Consider the following 19,975-nt stretch of genomic DNA (forward strand, 5'->3'; position numbering starts at 1 on the left):
TTCCTGCACCCCAGTCTCACTGGTGGCCGGGGAGACACAGGAAGTAGGAGCCACACGATCCACAATCTGCCGTCCGCTTCTCTGCCAACCAGCCTCACTTGCTAACTGCAATCCGCACTTGCTAGTGTAGCCACGGCAGTTATATCAGTGGCTAATGGCTAACCGGTCACAGCTGATGGCCAACTAGTCACAGCTGACGGCCATCTACTACCTGAGCCAGCACCTTCCCACGTGAGGCCGAGAGCCTGGAAACTGCTCTCTGGGACTCCATCCCCACACCCTCCATTCTCAGGCCCTGAGGCGCGTCCGCGGCGCTGACCCCAGCCAGCCAGGCCTGACGGAAGCTAACGTGGGCTCATTTATCAAGTGCCCACTGGGCACAGCCTCCCAGCTTCTGAGGGGTCACCCTCAGAGCCTTCCTCCAGCCCCTTCATTAGTGTCCCAAACCCCGTACACCAAATCGTAACAGCCTCTTAAGAGGAAAAATGTCCTCTGATGAAGAACTGTAACAAATACCCATTTATTTGCCATAAAAAACACAATTAAGAACCCAAAAAGTGCAGGGCGGTCGGCAGCCAACCTGGATGACGGCCCTTGGGCACCTCGCAGCCCTTGAGAGGTCACAAAGAACCCCGAGCAGCCCCACTGAGAGGATTTAAATGCTTAACCGAAGGCCAGGTCCACGCACCTCACTTGTAAACACCAGCTTTGCGTTTCTGTGGTTCGTACAGACTCGGACACCTGACGGGGACGGGCTGCCAGGCCCAGGGACACGAAGTGGCCAGAGGCCATGCTTTTCCATGTCTGATTGACTGTACAGAGAGGCCAGCTCAGGCAGGAGACAGCTGGCCCTGGGGTCTGTGAGATCTGGGTTTAAAACCTGAGCTTTGTGATATTGTGCCAAGCGGCCAGCAGAGCGCGGCCAACTCCTGGGCAAAGGCAGGACGGCACCAGGGAAGGCGGGCCCAGGGCAGGGTGCGCTGGCTGTCACAGCATGGGCGCCACAAAATGGCACCCCTACACCCGGTGCCCAATCCTGGGCCATTTGAGACCATCCTGGTTCGGGCCATTATGCTGACTCAGTCCTAGGGGTGCCACAGGCCTGTAGGTTCCTCTCCAAGGAGCCCCCTGCATGTGGCCCTGGGAGTCCTGGGTATCGGGGGGCACTTCAGTGAGACTCACTCTGCTGAGCAGCCCTGAGGCCCACAGGTGGCCAGTGACGCCTTGTCAGGCTGGTAGCGGGAGCCCTCCCCACTCAGGATGGAGCCAGTGACAGGTCCACTGAGGAGATGGGCACAGCCACCCTTCCAGAAGTGACACGCTGGAGGAAAGCAAGGGACGGGGCCTGAGGCGGCAACCGGAGGCCCCTTCAGCCTGAGTGGCTCTCGGGCTCCCTGCAGACAAGGCCCTGGGGCTGAGCTGTGGGGCCTGCTCCTCTTGTCCAGGGTGTTGGAGATGAGTCAGTGCCCACCTGGGTCCGTCTCGATGACGGCAAACACCAGACCTCTCTGCAGGGCCTCCGTCAGGCACGGCGGGTGGGGGACACGAATCGGGCATCAGGTGGTGTCCTAGGCGCCACCCGGAATCCTGGTCCCACACAGGAGCTGGGGACCACGGAGACGCCTACAGACCCAGGCTCTGGGGGAAGCTCTGTGGCCCAGGTGACGTTTGCCAGCAGAGTCAGAATATAAGAGAAACTGAATTAAAAGGGCGGTGAGTTACCAGGCAGTGTGGGTGCTCTGAGGACAGTGCCGTGAGATAAATAACCACCGGCAGGTGAGCAGCTCAGGACCCGGGGTCTTCACGCTGAGGACGGCCGCTGACACACGGTACTCGTGTCACTGCCAATAAGTCTGCGGGCACATCCAGGTCACCTCACGCTGTCTTGGGAAATGTAATTTTATTAGCAGTCCTCCGATTTTTCCCTCTGCTTCCGACTCAGGCGCTGAGTCTCAGAGGCCACGTCCCTCTTACCGCAATCGCGCTCACCTCGTGGGCACAGGTACCAGACAGATGCAGAATGACACCACTAGGCAACAGTAACTGGGCAGACAGGTGTGTCTGTCGCTCGCAGGCAGACTCAGCTCTGGGGACCCCCGCTTGCCCTCTGCACCCCAATGTTTGGGTGTCCCAGTCAGGATGGAGGCGTCTGGAGGAGCTAAGAAGCCCTTTCCAAGGAGACGCCGGGCAGGACTGTGCCGTGTGCCTCTCTGGTCCCACCTCTGGGGTTTAACCTCACCCCCAGGGGTGGCAGCCAGTCTGCGGGGTCTCTGGATGCATGAGGTCACCCTGTGCTGGGATGTCCTGCACCAGCTCTGGCCTGATGACAACACACACCAAGCTCCCCGCCAGGCTGCCTGGGAAGCAGCTGCTCGCCCAAGGCTGGTTCATTCATGGGGGGCTGGTTTGGGGAGGGTGGCCTGCCCGTGAGGGCTCAGGCTGGGGCAGCCCCTCACCTCCCTCCTCACCGTCTGCCTGGCCTCATGAAAGGGACGAGAGGCAAGAGCTGACTATGGTCCAGCCTCCCTGTGGACCCAGGGGCAATGACCTCAGGGCCGTCCTGTATGGAGCCAGGTGCCCGTGGTACCCAGGTGTACTCTCAGGCAGGAGCCCCTCCCTCCTGCCACAGGGACCCTGCCCCCAGGAACGGAACCCAGCGTGTCTGTGGGGTCCCAGCGCACTCCCACTACAGGTTTTAGGGCAGTGCAACTATTCTGTCAAATATTGTCATGGAGGGTCCAAGACATGAGGCAATCAGCAAAACCCGTCACCGTCCAACGGAAGGATGGACCCTGATGCAAGCCATGGGATCTGCCGGAATCTGGTTAATAACAGTGTCTCAGTCAGAACAAAGGTGAGATGTGACAGTTGGGGGAGGGTGTGTGGGAATCATACTCGGGGCTGTTTTTCTGTAAACCGGAAGCTTCTCTAAAAGTAAAGCCTATTAATTAAAAACAGAGAGAAGCAATGCCACTGAAGCCAGACACTGAGGAACAAGACGTGTGGCCCGTCTCGCAGCAGGGATGACAGAGCAGGTGCAGCCTTGTCAGCACAGAGATGGGGGGGCATGGCCCGGGGGTTCTCTGCCTACCTGCCAGACCACCCTGGGCAGGAGAACCCCTCAAATGTCCGTGGGGTACAGCCTGGCAGTTGTCAGCAGGCGCAAGGTCCCGCGAGGGACCGACCATGCTGGAAGGAGACACAGGCTGGACCCGTCTGCTGCCTGTCTGCCTGGCCCTCACCTCAAGTGTCCAGCTGCTGGAGTGGCTGCAGGGGCACCACAAGGTGACCAGCTCCCTGGCCTGTGAAGCCAGGCCTGGGCTGGACACAGCGTGGGGGCAGCAGGGGGTGTGGGGGGCATCCACCACTCCCTTACTGCAAATTGCACCCTGAGACGTCCATGAAGGTGGACTGGAAATGGGGAACAGAAATTCTCTGAGTTTGCTCACATGCCGGGGGAGGCACAGCACACACAGGAATCTGTGCGGCCGCAGCCCCAGCTGTCAGCTGACAGGACAGTAGGAGACGACCCGCTGATTAGCTCTAAGATAATCAAGGAGGAAACCATTCTCTTCCATTCTGCGCCCAAACGGGCTGTAGAACTTTATGGAAAATCATTATGAGTAAATAAGGCTAGAACTTGCCAAGAAGTGACGCCGGACCTGTCGGACATCCACGTGGGGAGAAACAAAGGGAAACTTGATCTCAATCTCACATCCCCTGAAACATTAATCAGAAGGGGATCCTAGAGCCAAAGGAGCGAGGCAAGACGGAACTCAGAGGACGTCCCGTGACCTTGGGATAAAATGTGATTTCCTGCACCACACAAAACGCATGACTTCAAAAGAAAAGACTGATCAATTTGACCTACATAAAGTTAAGGATTTCTGTTCATCCAAACACAGCCCTGAGCAAACGAAAAGACCAGACTGGGAGGGGATGTGAGCAGTACAGGGGACCAGCATGGGTCTCAGACGCAGAATACAGAAAGAGCTCCTGCAGTCATTTAAAAAAGACAAGCAACCCACTAAAAACGGGCAGACGCCAGAACAGACACCCCACAGAAGATGCTGCACTGCTCACCGAGAGCCTGGGGCACCACGGTCAGCTTCGTTCCCGCCCACCCCACCCCGACAAACGCAGCCAACATCCCAGGACAGCAGCACTGCACTCCCAGTGGGATGGCTAAATGTGGACAGCTGACAATAACAAGTGCTGACGAGGACGCAGAGCAAGCTGAACTTTCAAGCACTGCTGGGGGCAGGTCCCATGGCCCAGCCCCTGTGAGACACACTTCAGCAGGACGTGCTGAGTCGCCGGTGGGAAATCCCGTGTGCCACCTCGCGCAGGCTGTGCTTTGCACAGTCCTTGCGTTTACTCTCAGGCCCAACCAGAATGACACTTGGCGCTCAAGCTCAGACGAGCATAGAGCAGGGCAGGGGAAGCATGGGGACAGCTCAAGGTCTCTCGGGCAGGCTCAGGACCTGCAGGGGCCATGGCCAGGGTTACTTAACCACAGTGTGCGGCCGGCCCCTCAGCCTCCAATGGTGCCCCAGCTGTGACATGCAAGAGCAGCAGCCTGTTCAGGAGTTTATGTACTTAGAACATGAGTGTGTTTACCCGATTTTAAGCAAACGCTGTGAGATCAACTGACTCGCCTATGAGCCAGAGACACTTAAAATGGCAAAAAATCAAAGCCAGGCAAAAACAGCCACAGCCCACACAAGGGCCCTTCCGCTGGTCCCGAGAGCCAGCCTCAGCCAGTTGCCTGGAATGAAGGTCCTGGTCCTCCCGCGGCTCCTCCTGACGCCCAGGCTGGGGGTCTGGCGGGCACGGCCGCCCTCCTCTCCCACCTGCCAGGTTCACTGTCACATGATGCCACCAGGCCGTCTGAGTAATTAAAGGGCAACTTTATTCCCGTGTCAGCTTCTTCCCTGGAGGCTTACTCCTTTCCCACTCAGCCTCGGAGAACAAGGAGGGGTGACACTGACACCTCAGGGCTTTGCACCCCCAGCGCCGGGCTCTGGGCAGCAGTCACGCCCGGGAGGCTGCCACCTGGAGGCCGCATGTTGCCTGATCAAAGCTCGCAGCCCGTGCTCTGTCCTGAGCTCATCCTTCCCCGCCGCTGTCGCTCACGTTCACGCCCATCCAGGGTGCCTCCCTGCCTGGGGTCCGCCACCCACCCCCACTGGGCACCTGTGAGCAGGTCCACAGGTGAGCTTGCACCTGCCAGTGCCCCAGAATGGCTCGTCCCCGGTCACCGCTGCTTCTGTCACCAGCCCCATCGCACCAGCATTCACTTGCTGCTGCCCTGAACCTCCTGTGCAGACAGCATCAGGGAGCTTTCTAGCGGGCTGTCACAGTGCCTGCGCGGCCAGCACGAGGGACCCGTCCCCGCCCGGCTGGCCAGGGCACAGACCTGCTCCCAGCTCCCCAAGCCGACCCTGAAGGCTGCGCCGGCCCCTGGGGACACGAAGGGGCTACTTGCAGGTGGCCCTGAATGTGACCAGAGCGGCCCCTGTGTCCGCTCCCAGGGCTGGGAGGACGTGGGACAGGCACACTCCCCAGCTCCCCATGTCGCCTGATCAAAGCATCTGCCAAGACAAAATGACAGTTTTGTCCAAATTTTCCTGGCTTGTTTCCCTGGATTGCTTTCCTCACGCTGTTTAATTTAGTTTGGAATCTCAAAGACCATCAAAGAGAGCATGAGATTTTGTGTCCACCAAAGGGCCTCCTTTCAGGAGGTGTGGATGTGGCTGAGTGGCCAGCAGGTCTGGACCCCAGGGCCGGGCGCTCTGCCCCCAACTGCACAGGCCTGGGGGTGCCGTCCAGCCCGAGGGCCTGTCCCGCTGCACACACCAAGGACCATAGCCGGGACCTCATGTCAGGACAGGGGGCTCACAGGGAGGAGAGCAGCACCCCAGCCCAGCTGTGCACCCCTCCCAGGGGGTCCCACCCACACCCACTTCCTGGCCCGGCCCTGAGCTGTAGCAGCAACGGTGCCCTGGGAAGGGGGTTTGCATCCACTAGAGGGACGTGACTGGCAGTGTCGAACATCCCAGCGTCGCCCTCTGGGACTCAGCCTGGAGGGGCCGGGACGGCGGGTTGGGCTTCCTGTGCTCTGCCCTCTCCACAGGGTTACCCCGTAGCTGCCTGGGCAGGGCCCCGCAGGGCGAGACTGTGGCAGGTGGGGTAACCTCTCCACTGGCCACGGCCCCATGATGGACCAGGGCCAAAGGCAGCGCCAGCCACGACGCTGAGCTTGTGTGACCCTAACCTGGACACGTATGTGCTCGGGCCAGAGCTCAGACACGAGGCAGGGGACCCTGCGTGTGTCCCTCCTGTGCAGCCACCTCGTCCAGGAAGGATGGGGAACCTCAACCACAGGGTCCAGAGGGCACTGTGTCCTCAGCATGGCTCTCAGAGACTCTGCCCAGGATGGCGCCCGCTGCCCAGGGGCTGGCAAGTCCCCTGGACGCACTGCCTGGTGAAGCCCTCCTGCTCCTGACAACCGTGGGCTCATGACGGGTGTGGACGTCACCTCCTCCAGGAAGGCCCCCTTGGACACCACAGCCCGAGTCCTTAGTTTCCTCCTCTGGGCTTGTCTCCTGCTCCCTCCACCCCCACACACCTTGGGTCACCACCTGGACCCTTCACCCTGTCTCCGCAGGGGTCCTCAATGAGGCCACAGGCCTGGTCCTTTCTCACTGCACTGGCCATGCCAGGCCTAGGCTGGCTCAGAGCTGCAGGGGCAATTCCAGGAGGGAAAAGCAACTCTGTCCGTGGCACCGAGACCCCCGTCCCCCTGCTCTCTAGCCGTGGGCTTGGGACGAGCCCCCCCTTCATGTGGTCCAGTTTCCCTGTTTTTGAAGGGGGAAGGTCGTAACCCTGCTTCCCTCTAGAGTTTTCTGAGAAAACAACATGAGAGATTCATTCAGAGCTTCAGTAAGGACCTCGCCATCTCGCGAACCACGTACGTGCTGGTGGCTAATAACCGTGTGCAAAGTTGTCACCTCACATCCACTGTGGCTTTGCTTTGGGGCAGCTGAAAGCACCTGCATTTAGACGCCATCCAGAGAGCAGGGCTCCGCAGGTGACACTCTCTCGCCCTGCTTCCCAGAGGCCACCAAGCAGCTGCAGTGTCAGGACAGGACCGGTCCCCACCCTCCCGAGCAGAGCGGGGCCCCGACGGACCCTGGGGGCACTCAGTGTAATGGATTTCACTGCCCCCAATGGGGTGGGGGGTCTGCTAAGTTCCTGAGCTACAGACGAGGAACAGGACAGACACAGCACTGACAGACAGACAGACAGACAGACAGACAGCAGATCTGACCCCCCCACACACCATTCCCCGAATAATCAATGTCACACGTGTCCCCACAAACCGTCACAATGAGGACACACGCTGGGGTGCATCAGGTCCCGGACTCCTGGAGAGAATTTCCTCAAAGATGTTTCCAACATGTTCCTTCTCATAAAGCTGATTATCCTCCAAAGCTGATTAAAACGTACACGATGAGGGAAGCGACCCTGTTAGCACAGCATGAACTGGACACTTTAAATGATTAGCAGGAACCTGGACGGCGTCGCACACAGGGGCAGTGGTGTCCCTGTCCTCCCCTCTGTCCCCACGAGCTCGGCAGGCTCACCGCTGGCCCCACTGGTCTCCAGGTGTCAGGACTCCGTGACAGAGGGTCTCCAGGCACCTGCCACAGCCCTGGCAGTGGAGACACTGGATGAATGAGGCCGACCCCATCGGGTGGGGAGACACCTGGGGCAGGAGTTTGCTGCGCGGTGGGAGCAGCCCCAAGTGTGACAGGGGCGGCCCCAGCTGGCCTGGCAGCAAAGGGCTCTCCGGCTAACGGTGCCCCAGCTCCGTTTCTCATGCGTTCAGCGTAAGAATCTGACACCTCTCTCGTTCGGTTGATTCTCGAGTATTTGACTCTTTTTGAGGCTACTGTAAAAGGGACTGCTTCCCTAAGGTCACCTGCCACCACTGCAGAGAACTGCAGTTGACTTTATATATCGTCTGGGAATCCTGCAACCACGTCGAGCTCCTGTGTGAGTCCTGTGTGTGGATTCCTCACGACGCTCTTTATGAAAGGCCACGCCACCTGCGGACAGTTGTATGCCTTCCTCCCCAGTCAGGAGACTTTTCTTTATTTTTCCTGCCCGCCTGTCCCACTCTAAGCCCCAGGACCACGCTGAGTGGCAGTGTGAGAGCAGACGTCCTGGTCTTGTCCCTGATCTCAGGGCAAAAGCACCCGGTCTTCCTCCCGTGCCTACGGTGTCACCTTTCGGGGCTCCTCAGAGACCTTCGTCACGCTGAGCAGGTCCCTCTTCTAGTTTGCTGAGTGTTTTTATCATGAAAGGGTGTTGGACGCTGTGAGCTGCTGATGCTACAGCCATTGAGATTTCACGACGTGACTTTTGGCCTTTAATCTCGTACGACATTCACTGGTTTTCCGTGAGAGAAACCCTGTTTGGCCGCAATGTGCAGCCCTTTTATATGCGGCTGGATTTGTTTGCTAGAATTCGGTTGAGGATTTTCTGCATCTATAAGGTCTGTGGTTTTCTTGTGATGTGTGTGCCTGACACGTGTGCCATCGAGGTGACACGAGCCTCCGTGTGAGTTAAGAAGTATTTCTTCCTCTACGTCTTGGAAGACAGAGAGAGACTGGTCTTGATTCTTCTTTAAACTTGGGAGCCTGGGCTGTTCTCGCTGACAAGTTCTCAGGTTGCCAACTCACGGTCTTTACTTGTCATAGGTCTGCTCAGACTTCCGTTTCTTCTTGAGTCAGTTTCTACGAATGTGCCCATTTCGTGTAAGTCACGTAATACGTGGGCACACAGGTGTTCACAGGAGTCTCTTAAGCCTTTGTATTCTGTACGGGGCATAGTAACCGTGAAGACGGTGGTCCTTCCTCAGTCCCGAGCTAGTGATTGATCCCTCCCTGTCTCCCTGTCTCTGTCTCCCTGTCTCTGTCTCTTTCCCTCTTCCTCTCCCCATTTCCCTCCTCCCTCCCTCCCCCCCCTCTAGTCTAGCTAGAGATGTGTTCATTTCCTTTATCTTTCAAAGAACTAACTTTTGGTTTAGTTGATTTTTATGGGTTTTCTAGCCTCCGTTTCACTTAATTCCATGTTAAACTTTAATATTTTATTCCTACTTGATTTGGGTTTAGCTGGCTCTTCTTTTCCTAGTGTCTCAAGGTGGGTCACCTTTGTTCTTAAGGTAATTCAGTTACAGGCAAGTTTATATACAACTTAATTTTTAATAATGACTGTGTTTAACAATCAGCTCATGAAATTTCTGAAAATTTAACGCACGAGGCTCGCAAGTTACTGCAGGCTGGCTCCAGCACACCTGGGGTGGGCCTGGCAGACCCAGAAAGCAGGCAGGGCCGCCCAGGAAGTCACCGGCGCAGGAAGCCCTGCCGGCTGTGCCTTCTCACGCCCTGCTGCTGCCCCTGTGCCCACAGCTCAGAGAGCACAGTGCCCTGCTGGAGGCCACACAGCTGCAGAGGGCACGCACACGTTTCTAAGTGCACACACGTGCACGCATTGCTCTAAGTGCCGAAATACAACACATTCGAGTTTTGCCCTCAAAAGAGTGAGGCCTTTTACTCTCCGACAGTGGGGCCAGGGGCCTTGGCAGTGTCAGGCTTTGGGAGCTTGAGTGGACATGAGGCACCATGTCCCCCGGGCCCGGTGGGGGGGAGGGGTCCATCCAAGGTCCTGCTGTGCCTGGGCCCTTCTCCAGGCAGCCTGTTCAGCGAGAATAAGCCACTGTCGTGTGGGAGACCCTGCTCGCTGCGCCATTTGTCGTGCGGGGCGTCCGGCGGGGTCTCTGGTCCCGCTCCCCACACAAGAACACAGGATATGGTGAGGCCAAAAAGGAACATCCACGGAGCCATAGGTAGGGGAATCATATCACTATATTCCCGCTGGCGGCTGGGTTGGCGATACAGGAAGCAGGAGCCACACTGTTCGCAACCCTCACTGCTCCGCTTCCCAGCCCAGCCGCCACCTTCTTGCCAGCCCCCATTTTCTGCTAGCGTAGCCACGGCAGTTATATTAGTGGCCAATGGCTCACTGGTTACAGCTGACGGCCAACTAGTTACAGCTGATGGCCATCCAACCACAGCTGATGACCATTTACTACCTGAGCCAGCACCTTTCCACGTGAGGCCGGGAACCTGGAAACTGCCTTCTGGGGCTCTGTCCCCACAGCTAGCATGGGCTCAGAGGCCCCGGGACGACACCTCACAGGTGAAAGGACGGGCAGTGGAGCAAGGGGACCTCCAGCTCCTGCAGCCAAGCCCCACGTGGCTGATGGGGCCAGAGGACCAGGTGTGCCCACCTGTTGGCTCAGCGGTTTCAGACGGCTCCGCCTACCCTCCCCGCAGCTCCTAGAGCCGGCAGGACTCGCTGAGCGCAGGTGGGGTCCGGCGTCTCCACGTCCTCGCCAGCACTGTCATGAGCAGACCCTCGCGACGCTGATGGCTGTGGGCGTGACGGCCGTTTCCTAATGACGAAGGACATCCGGCACCTTCTCACGTGCTTACTGGCTATTCCCACGCTTGTCTCCTTTGGGGAAAGGTCTACTCAGATCCTTTGTCCATTTCTTAGTTGTGTCATTTACCTTTTCATGGTCAAGTTACATGAGTTCTTTATATATTCTAAATACAAGTCCCCCGTCAAAAGCAGGATTTAGAGTATTGTCTCTCATTTCGTAGGCTGTCCTTTCACTTTCTTGATGCATCCTTTGAAGTAGAGAAGTTTTTAGTTTTGAGGACGTCCTGTTTGCCCATGTATTTCTCTTGTTGCTTGTACTTTTGGGGTCACCTCTAAGAACCCTTTGCCAAATCCAAACTTGTGAACATTTACCTGTTTTCTCCTGAGAGTTTTGCAGTTTCAGTCCTTAACATTTAGGCCTTTGACCCCCGCCGAATTAGGTTTCCTACAGAGTGTGAGGCAGGGGTCCGACTTCATTCTTTTGCACATGACGAGTTGTCCCAGTGCCATTTGTTGAACAGATGGTCCTCTCCCCATGAATTGTTCAGACAGCCTCGTGGACTGTACGTGTGGGTGAGTTTCTGGGCTCTTAGTTTCCTGCGTCCCCTTCTCAGCGAGGACACACCTCAGGGCTCCCCCTGTACCCGTCCGGCTCTCTGCTTCCTCGCTGATGGGTGGGCACCCTCATCCCGAGTGTGGCAGCACCTGAGCACAGACCCACCAAACAGGTGCCCCTTCTGCAGCCCCTCAGGCCGCGTCTGGGACGCGACACCTGTGTCTCACGTGTTGGTGGGAAAACGTCAGCGCGGAGAAAAGCGGTTCCCTCAGGCAGCTGCAGCAGGTGTCAGCTTCAAAAGGGCCCCTGGACCTCGTAGGTCACTGCAGGGTGTGACAACGTCGTGACTGCCATCTGTGGATGAAGACGGGCTCGGCCCACGGACACCCCCGCCGAGTACCTGTGGGGCTTGTGGCTACGGCTTCCACTCCACACCCTGTGACCATTTAAACCCCCAGCTCCGCGGGAACGGAAGGCCTGTTCTGAGTTCTCACCCCAACGTGCCAGCACGCGATGCGGAGGTAGTGCCTGCTTAGGGATACAGGCACGGTCACCTACCAGGTAGGCAGGTCCCAGCAAGAGCCTCCGGTCAATTGCATCAGCCAGGGGGTCCTGGCAAGGTCTTCGGAGAGCCTGGCTGGCCACGCACAACTTCCCGAGGCCTCTCTGGACCACGTGCCAGCCCAGCTCCTCTCCCCCAAGCCGGCTGCCGCCCTCACCAGGCCTCGGGGAGCTCGCCCACGGCCTGCCCTCCCCCATGGCTCCCAGGGTCACCTGCCTGGCCCTGCGCCTCAGTCTGTCCTGCCTTCCACCCAGCTGAGCTGCTGCAGAAACAACCCTTTCCTCTGCCAGCTGTCTGCACCTGGCTCCCAGGCACCATGCTACTGTCTCTACTTTGCTTTATCTCAAAAGAGTTTCGTGGGAACTCAGCTGGTGGGAGGAAGACCCCCATTTATACAGAAAGATGCTGGTTCAGCAGGAGGAGAGCCATGGACGGCTTTCTATGGCCTGCTGGGCAGGGTCACAGCTGGGGACAGGGCCGCAGGCCTCACGGTGGCGTGTGGAGACACTGGGCAGTGTCTGCTGCGGGAAGAGGGCAAGAGGGAGCTCAGAGCCTCACGCGGCAGCAGATGTGGACGAGGCAGCCCTGGGCCAGCCCGCCGTTCACCGTGGTGTCTGTACAGGGCTGGGGCGGCCCTGGGGTGAGGAGTTGTTTCTGGATCTTGGCAATCACAGAGCCCTGAAGAGATGACAGCAGCTTGTTTCAAACCTGTTCCCCGATGGGTCTCTCAGCTGAAACAGCACCGTGCTGCCACACGCAGGCTGGGGACAGTTCACCCAAAACGCTTCAGGCTCAGGGACACGACCAGGCGGCCCCTCCTCTTAGGAAGAGACGCTTCCTCTCACCCCTCAATCCCCTGCTGAAACGCTCCCTCCTGACGCAACTCTGCCAAGGTCTGGGCAGGAAGAGACAGCTGCGCTCGGGTCCCACGGTGCCTGCCCCACGCTCAGGACCCCAGCCCCACAGCACAGCACGCTCTGGGCGTCTAACAACTCACTCTCCCCTACGCCTCTCCTCCACCCATGTGACTGACGAACAAGCGAGTGAGCAAATGAATGAATAATAAGCCAATTACTAGACGGATACACCGGAGCACGTGTGCAGGTGTGCTCCCGCATTGCAGGCTCATATTACCAAACACAGGGGAGTCAGCATGAAGCACCCCAATTTACACCCTGTTCCCATCAGATCCCACCCCACCTGACATAAGACAAGTTTTCTCTTTAGCAGACAGAATCCACACGCGAGGAAACTTATTATGCACACAGAGCAAGAAAACAGAAAAGCAAAAATTAAATTAGGTGGCAGCCTAGAAAATGCCCACTGTGCAAAAACTGCAAGCAAGCTAATTTGTATGGCCTCCCTTGAAAATGGCCAGGTTTTAATTTGGGTCTCTGGGTCCCAGCTGCTGGGACACCAGCAGCTCGTGGGGAGAGGGGTGAGGCCCCGCTTTCAGATGCATAGACCCATATTCAATTAGTAATCAACTGTGACCCCACATCTCCTGCAGGCTCCCAGAGCTAATGAGGACACAGGGAGGGAAGGCGGCTGTGAGCGCGGGGCCTGTGCACACCTCCTTCCCTCCCATCTGGGGAAGAATCCACCCACGTCAGCTGTGGGCACGGTCGCCATCACTCGTGGGCCCATTCCAATCCCAGGGAGCCGGAGACGCCGGCGGGGTGTGGCCAGAATTCATTCAGTTCCCTGGGAAACAGGACGGACGCCCCCGTGGCCCAAATGTACCAGGGATTCAGCTTGGCGGGTGGGGTTCTGGAGGCGCGAGCGGCGGTGGGCGGCTGTCAGCCGCGTGTTTAATCACACGCCACTTATGGGACACCAACTGATACGCGTGACAGAAAGACTTTTAATAAAGACAAACAACGTTTCCTTACAAACAAAACCAGCTCCACAGTGGCTGCACCAGTTTCGGAAGGAAAGCAGACTTGAGGGTGAGCATGCAGAGTACAGACAGGGAGTTGTAACGTCACACACCTGAAATTCATACGCCTTCCTCACCAGTGCTACCTCGATACACTGAAAACACCCCAAAAAACCAGCTGCAGCAACCTGTCCCACATCCTCCACACACCCCAGCCCCCCGATGCTGCCACTCGCCCCCAGCGCCCAGGCGGCACGGTCAGCCTCCTTCTCACACTCTCCTGAGTGGCCCCCAAGTCCACAAAGAGCCCTTGAGGGCTGACAGCACCATGCGGTGGCCCCTGCCCAGAGGCCGTGGGGAAGTAAAGGTGGGGCTGGGGGTCACCTGAGAGCCCTATGGGGCCCAGAGTACTTCCGGTCACCCCAGGCTCTGCAAGTGAGGCCCCCACTGAGTGGACCTAGGCTTAGCCCCCAAGTGCACAGGACACGTGGGCCAGGAGTGGCGGTGGCCGGGCCTGCTCCCTCTGGCCAAGAGCCCTAGGCCCCTCCCCCACTCTGTCCCTTTCCTGCTGGAGGCCCGTCGGGTGAGAGCTCCTAGCCTTGTCCCTGACAATCCCAGGACACGCTCATCAGTGACACTGGCGGGGTCCCTGAGCCAATAAGCCCCACCCCCAATGTGGCCCCAAGGCTCTGCTGATTCCTTCCTGCGGACCTTTCTCGCTTTGGGGGCTGCACTGGGACTCACCCAGCTCCCGGGCAAGCTGCCCTGGTGATCACAGCGTGCTCACTCTCCACGCGGCCCCTCACGTGTGCCAGCCTTGCTGAACGCCCAAGAACTCAAGGCACACATGCAGCCCCTCCACCGTGGACGCACCACTGTCCATGCCCATGGCCACTGCAAGGGCCTCCCTTCCACCTGTTAAAGACCTTTGCTGACCGTTTCCAAAAGGAGGCCTGAAGGTACCGCCTCACACAGGCGCCTCCCAGCGTTAACTCAGCCAGGATGCTGACGTGTATCTCATCCACCGACAGCCCGACTGCAGGTGGCCATGCAGGGTTCACCCCCAGAGCCCTGCACAGCCTCGGGGCCCGTGAGGGACGGGGCCTGACGCCTGCCGGACCCCGACGGGGTGGAGCCCACCGCCTGGCTGGTAGCTGCACCAGAAACCCCATGTGATGGACTCAACGGGCACACATCTCAGGGCCGTCGTGCAGATGGCACAGCTCTGCTCCCCTCTGTCCCCAGCCTCGCCAAGGGGCCGCAGCCTCCGGGCCAGTCAATCCCTGTGAGCACATGGGGGACCCCAACCCTGCCGCCTGTGGCACCCTGGAGACCACACCCATATGCACAGCCAATGCTGCCCACCGGAGCAACGGCGCCGGACAAGACTGCCCAGCCCGAGGCCTGACCCAGAGAGTGCTCTAGGGAGGCTGTGTCAGGTGACGCCCGGCTTGCCACCCCGTGGCCGTCGCAGGGGCCCCAGGCTCTTACCGTCCACACAGGCGGGCCGGGCTCTCGTGGTGCCCGCGATCTGCCCCTTTCTGCATGCACAGCGAGCCGTCTGCCGGGCAATCGTCCTCCGAGGCTGGCTGCTGTCCCGGTCCAGTGTCACAATCTCACAGGTGCCAGCGGCCAGCTGACCTGCAAGAGAGGCACAGACGTGGGCTGAGTGGCCCGGCACTGGAGACAAGCCACCGGCCACCCAGCCCCACAGCTGGACGCTTGCCCAGTGCCCTCCCTTAGAGGGGCCCAAGGAGGCCGGACGCTGCCTTTTTCAACACCTCAAAGGAGGCCGTCAGGAACATGCCCTATAAAAGCCAGGACACCAGCTCAGGCCAGCGACCTCCACTTTTACGCAGCGTGGGGCTTGTGGCCCTTCCCGGGCAGACAGGAAATGAAAGGTGGCCTCATCTGAGTCACGGAGGAAATGAAAGGCCGGTCACGGAGGAGGGGCCGGTCAGCCACCAGGCAATGTGATCGAGGGACCTGGGCCTGCACAAAGCACGCGACTGGGGTCCACGCGGGCCCCGAGCTCCGTGCCCAAGCTGGCCGAGGGCACTGGAGACCAGCACAGACCCTCTTACAGAGCTGAGAGGGGTGGGGACCCAGCTGTCACCCTCCACACTGGGCCGTCCAGGTCTCCTCTCCCCTCCACAGGCCACTGCTCGCACACACGCACATGAGATGCACCCAGACACGCACAGCTGCACAGAAGGCACAGACGTGCACATTCCACACACCTGGCCAACAGGTTCATACAGGTGGGACCCAGGTGTCACAGCTATACAGACACACACGGAGATGCCCATACATTGTACAGTTGTCCTGTGCAGACACACATGGAGATGCTCACACAATACACCCATGTCCTGTGCTGACACACACGGAGACGCTCACACAATACACACGTGTCCTGTGCAGACACACACGGAGATGCCCATACATTGTACACGCGTCCTGTGCAGACACACATGGAGACGCTCACACAATACACCCATGTCCTGTGCTGACACACACGGAGACGCTCACACAATGCACACGTGTCCTGTGCAGACACACACGGAGACGCTCACACAATGCACACGTGTCCTGTGCAGACACACACGGAGACGCTCACACAATGCACACGTGTCCTGTGCAGACACACACGGAGACGCTCACACAATGCACACGTGTCCTGTGCAGACACACACGGAGACGCTCACACAATGCACACGTGTCCTGTGCAGACACAAGCACTCACAGGGACCTGGACATGCCCCTTACTCCTGCTGTGCCATGTGGACACTGCCCCTGCTCCCCAATTTCGGCCGCCCCAGGACACAGGAGGGTGGGCGGCGAGGCGCCCGGCCTTGGTTTGGTTCTGGGCCCAGTGTGCACAGAAGTGACACTTATAGTTTGAAGGTGTCGGCTCAGCGAGGTTGAGTTCACAGGCTTCCTCATGCCCCATTAGTCTCCTATGTCCCAGGGCAGATGGGACCAGGATCCCAGCGAGGGACTGTCCTGCGTTCATTAAGGTGTCGCGGTCCCCACAAAACACGGCTTGGCCCCCAGCGATAAGCGCGGAATATTAGCACTGACAAAGTGACAAAGACGGCACCAGCGCTGGGCGCAAGGCGGGAAACGTGAAAACTGGCCGTCTCGCCCGTTGGGAGGCCGGAGCTCTTCCCCAGCCCGGCCGGCACAGCCCCAGCCTGTGCGGAGCTGGGACCCAGGCCCCTCCATGACCCGGGGACCCCAAGCCGCCCCGCAGCTGGCCAGAACCACCAGCCTGGACGCCCACCATGGGGAGGCCCCCCTCACTCACTGCCTCGCTCTTTCACGCCCTCAGCCAACAGTACGCACCTACTGTGCGCCAGCCTCGGTGTTGGGCCCTGGGACCACTGTGGGAGCAAAGCAGAGGGCATTCCGCCCGGGGGCTCCTCCTTGCTGGGGGAGACGGCCTCATGCAGATGCCCAGAGGCGGGATCCCGCCCACCTGTCTCGTGGGGACACAGGACGGCGAGGGTGGGGTACATGCTGCAGCCCAGAACAGGAAGGAGGAGGAGGTGACACCAGGACAGAGGCAGGTACAGAAGGAAGCTGCACACCCTTGGTGCCACCACAGCCTTCTTCAGCCCTGGGTCCCCGTCCTTGTCACGCAGCTGCCATCACCTCAGGCCCCCTCCTCCAGGCAGCCCCTGGGTCTTCCAGGCCGCTCACTGCACAGGGCTGCCTGGACCCTTTGTCACTTGTATTGCCCCCAGGTCCCCAGCCCAGCCAGCAGGATGAAGCGTGTGACGAGCTGCTCACCCTTCAGCTGGCGTGGCCCAGGCTGACCCCTGACCCTGGGGTGGGGCGTGTCTGGGTGTGCGGCAGTGGCTCCCACGTGCCCGGCCCCGGTGACCCCCCATCCCCGCCCCGGCCTCCTGTGCCCCTTCCCCACTGAGCAGAACCCTGTCCCAAGGCCAGTGTCCCCGTGCCACCTCCCCTGGAGGCTTAGGCTGTAGATTCTGACTCACACCAGGTAATTACACACAGAGTCACACACTGTACTAGGAACAAGGAAAAACAAATAAAGAGACACATAAATAAACAAGCAGATAAATGCAGCAGAGGGGAGAGTCTGGGACAGCGAGGCAGTGGTTTCCTGGTGACGGCGGTGCTTAGGGCCCCACAGATGTGCCTGTGGTAACCGCAGCTGACAGCTCCACGAGCGCAGGTCGAAGGTGATGGGGCGACGCTGACTTACAGATGGTTAGCCGCGTGGGCTCCGGCTGGCGGCTATTTTAAGCTCTGTGGGTGGACTCGGGGCTGCCCTGCTATTCCTGGCCCTCACTGCCGCCCACCCTGACCAGACTCCTTGGGCTGACGTCAGTGGCCGGTGGAGGCACGTCTCCTGGGGACCGGCTCACGCTCTCCGGGCACCTTGAGCCCTGCTCACTAGCTAAACCACAAGCAGCCCTGTGACCCCCACCTAAGGCATTGACTGACCAGCGTTTCAGGTTCAGCACAGGGCACCCCGAGCCTGGACCCCATGTGGATGTGGATGGCCAGGCAGGACCACCGCCAGGGCACTGAGAGGGTTCTATGTCCAGTGAGCTCCTCTCCCAGGCTGCCCCGAACCTAGCAGCTGCCAGCCTCACTCCATCACCCCAGCCACCATGATTCTGGACCATGCCCTGTGGGTAAGACAGGACAAGGCCCCCAATGGCCCCCAAATGTCTCTGCATGTGCGTCCACACTGAGACGCGACCGAGAGCAGGTGCCTCTGACAGTGTGTTAGCGTCCTGGGGCTGCAGGACCCGCAGACTGGGGGGTGGGGTGGGGGGCAAACCACAGCACGTCATCTTCCCTCCTTCTGGAGGATGGAAACCAAGGGACATGCAGGGCGCGCTCTGAGGCCCAAGGGAGGGTCCTTCCTGCCTCCGCTGGCCTCCGGTCATGGCATTTCCTGGCTATGGCCACAGCAGTGCCACCTCTGCCACCGTCACCGCCTGCCCCGTCCCCTGTGGGGCCAGGCGCTGCAGTTGCATGCTACGCCCACCCTGCAGGACCCTTGCAACCGTCTGCTGCTGACCTCACCAGGGACATGGCGAAGCTGTCACTCGAGCTGCCCCACCCCGTCTGTCAAACCGGCCCCATGGCTCCGAGCCTCACTCTGCCTGATGGGACCTGTGGCATCTTAGTCCACTGTGTCCCAGTTCAGAGCCACGGGGTAGGCCAGCCGGCTGGCACTGGGCACAAGGGACCACGCTGGCCACTTCAGACTCAGAGCTGAGGCCGGTGCTCCAGGCAGGTGCTCATGCTGGCTCAGACATCACTGTTCCACTCATATTTCTAGGTTGTTGTAAAGACCTTACAGCCTCACACCTCAGCTCCCCTGCCCTCTGACGGGGCCAGCGGCATGCTGACAGTGCCCAGACCCAGAGCCCACGCGTGGGGCGCAACTGCAGGCCTGGCCCTGTCCACCCAGAGTGGAGGCCGGTGGGCCCCGCACCTGCCCAGGCCTAGACCCCCGGGCACCGCCCTCCCAGGCCTGCCAGCCCTCCCTTCACCCCCCACTCCTGAAGCTGAGGGCAGCAGGGCGGGCCCAGCTTGGTCCTAACAGGGCTGCCTGTCACTCCCGAAGCCGAGGGCACATGGGATGGCCCTGCAGGGTAGAGCCGTGAGCACACAGCCACAGGGGCTCAGCCAGGGCTCTCCGTGGGGCTGGGGCACAGGCCTAGGAGGAGGGGAGGGGCGGGGAGGGGTTCAGCTCAGCCCCCACATGAGGTTTGACACGTAAGTTCGTGAACTTGTCCCCGTGCGCTGACAGGGGCATCACTGAGCAAACAGCTCATAACCTTGGTCTATCAGGGCCTCACAGCTGTGCTCATGTCGACATGTGGCGGTGTCCTGCTGAGTGACGTTCATTATTGTTGTTGCGTGTTTCTGTGCCGGCGCGAGAATGTCTCAGCTTGAATTAGAGCAACGAACACACATTAAATTACTTGGCCAGAGTAAGTGAAATCAGGGACATGTTAGTCCAAGTTTATGGGGATGATGCCATGAAGAAAACAGCAGTGTACAGATGGGTTAAAGGTTTTTTTGAGGAGAGAGAACACGTCAGTGATGAAGAGAGGTCAGGGTGGCCAGTGATGAGCAGAACTGACAAAACATCAAAAAATTCATTGAATGGTGCATCAAAATCGTCAGCTGACTGTGAGAAGCATAGCAGACCAAGTCAACATAGATAACAGGAAAATCTTGGCATGAGAAAGGTGTGTGCAAAAATGGTCCTGAAGCAGCTCACCGGTGAACAAAAGCAAAGGAAAATCAAAGTTTGCCAAGACATTTTGGAGAGGCAAGATGAGGTTTTGGGCCGTGTTGTCACTGGTGATGAAACATGGGTGAACCAATACGACCCTGAAACAAAGCGTCAAAGTGCACAATGGAAGTCAGCCAGTTCTCCACGACCAAAGAAGTTCTGTCAGTCCAAATC

The 19,975-nt window shown here is 59.1% G+C and overlaps 1 protein-coding gene across 4 annotated transcripts in view; it reads right to left on the reverse strand.

Annotated features, from left to right (window-relative positions):
* The window catches only part of TAFA5 (TAFA chemokine like family member 5), a 171,375-nt gene that overhangs the window by 43,313 nt on the left and 108,087 nt on the right, over positions 1-19,975 (reverse strand). For all 4 annotated transcript variants that reach the window (XM_074326601.2, XM_074326599.2, XM_088795781.1 and 1 more), the window contains exon 2: positions 15,004-15,153. In XM_074326601.2, the coding sequence (XP_074182702.1) occupies positions 15,004-15,153 (150 nt within the window). The remainder of the gene's footprint in view (positions 1-15,003; positions 15,154-19,975) is intronic.

Source organism: Rhinolophus sinicus, chromosome 1 (genome assembly GCF_057876585.1).
Source record: "Rhinolophus sinicus isolate RSI-liver-muscle chromosome 1, RSI-T2T, whole genome shotgun sequence".
Classification (NCBI taxonomy): Eukaryota; Metazoa; Chordata; class Mammalia; order Chiroptera; family Rhinolophidae; genus Rhinolophus; species Rhinolophus sinicus.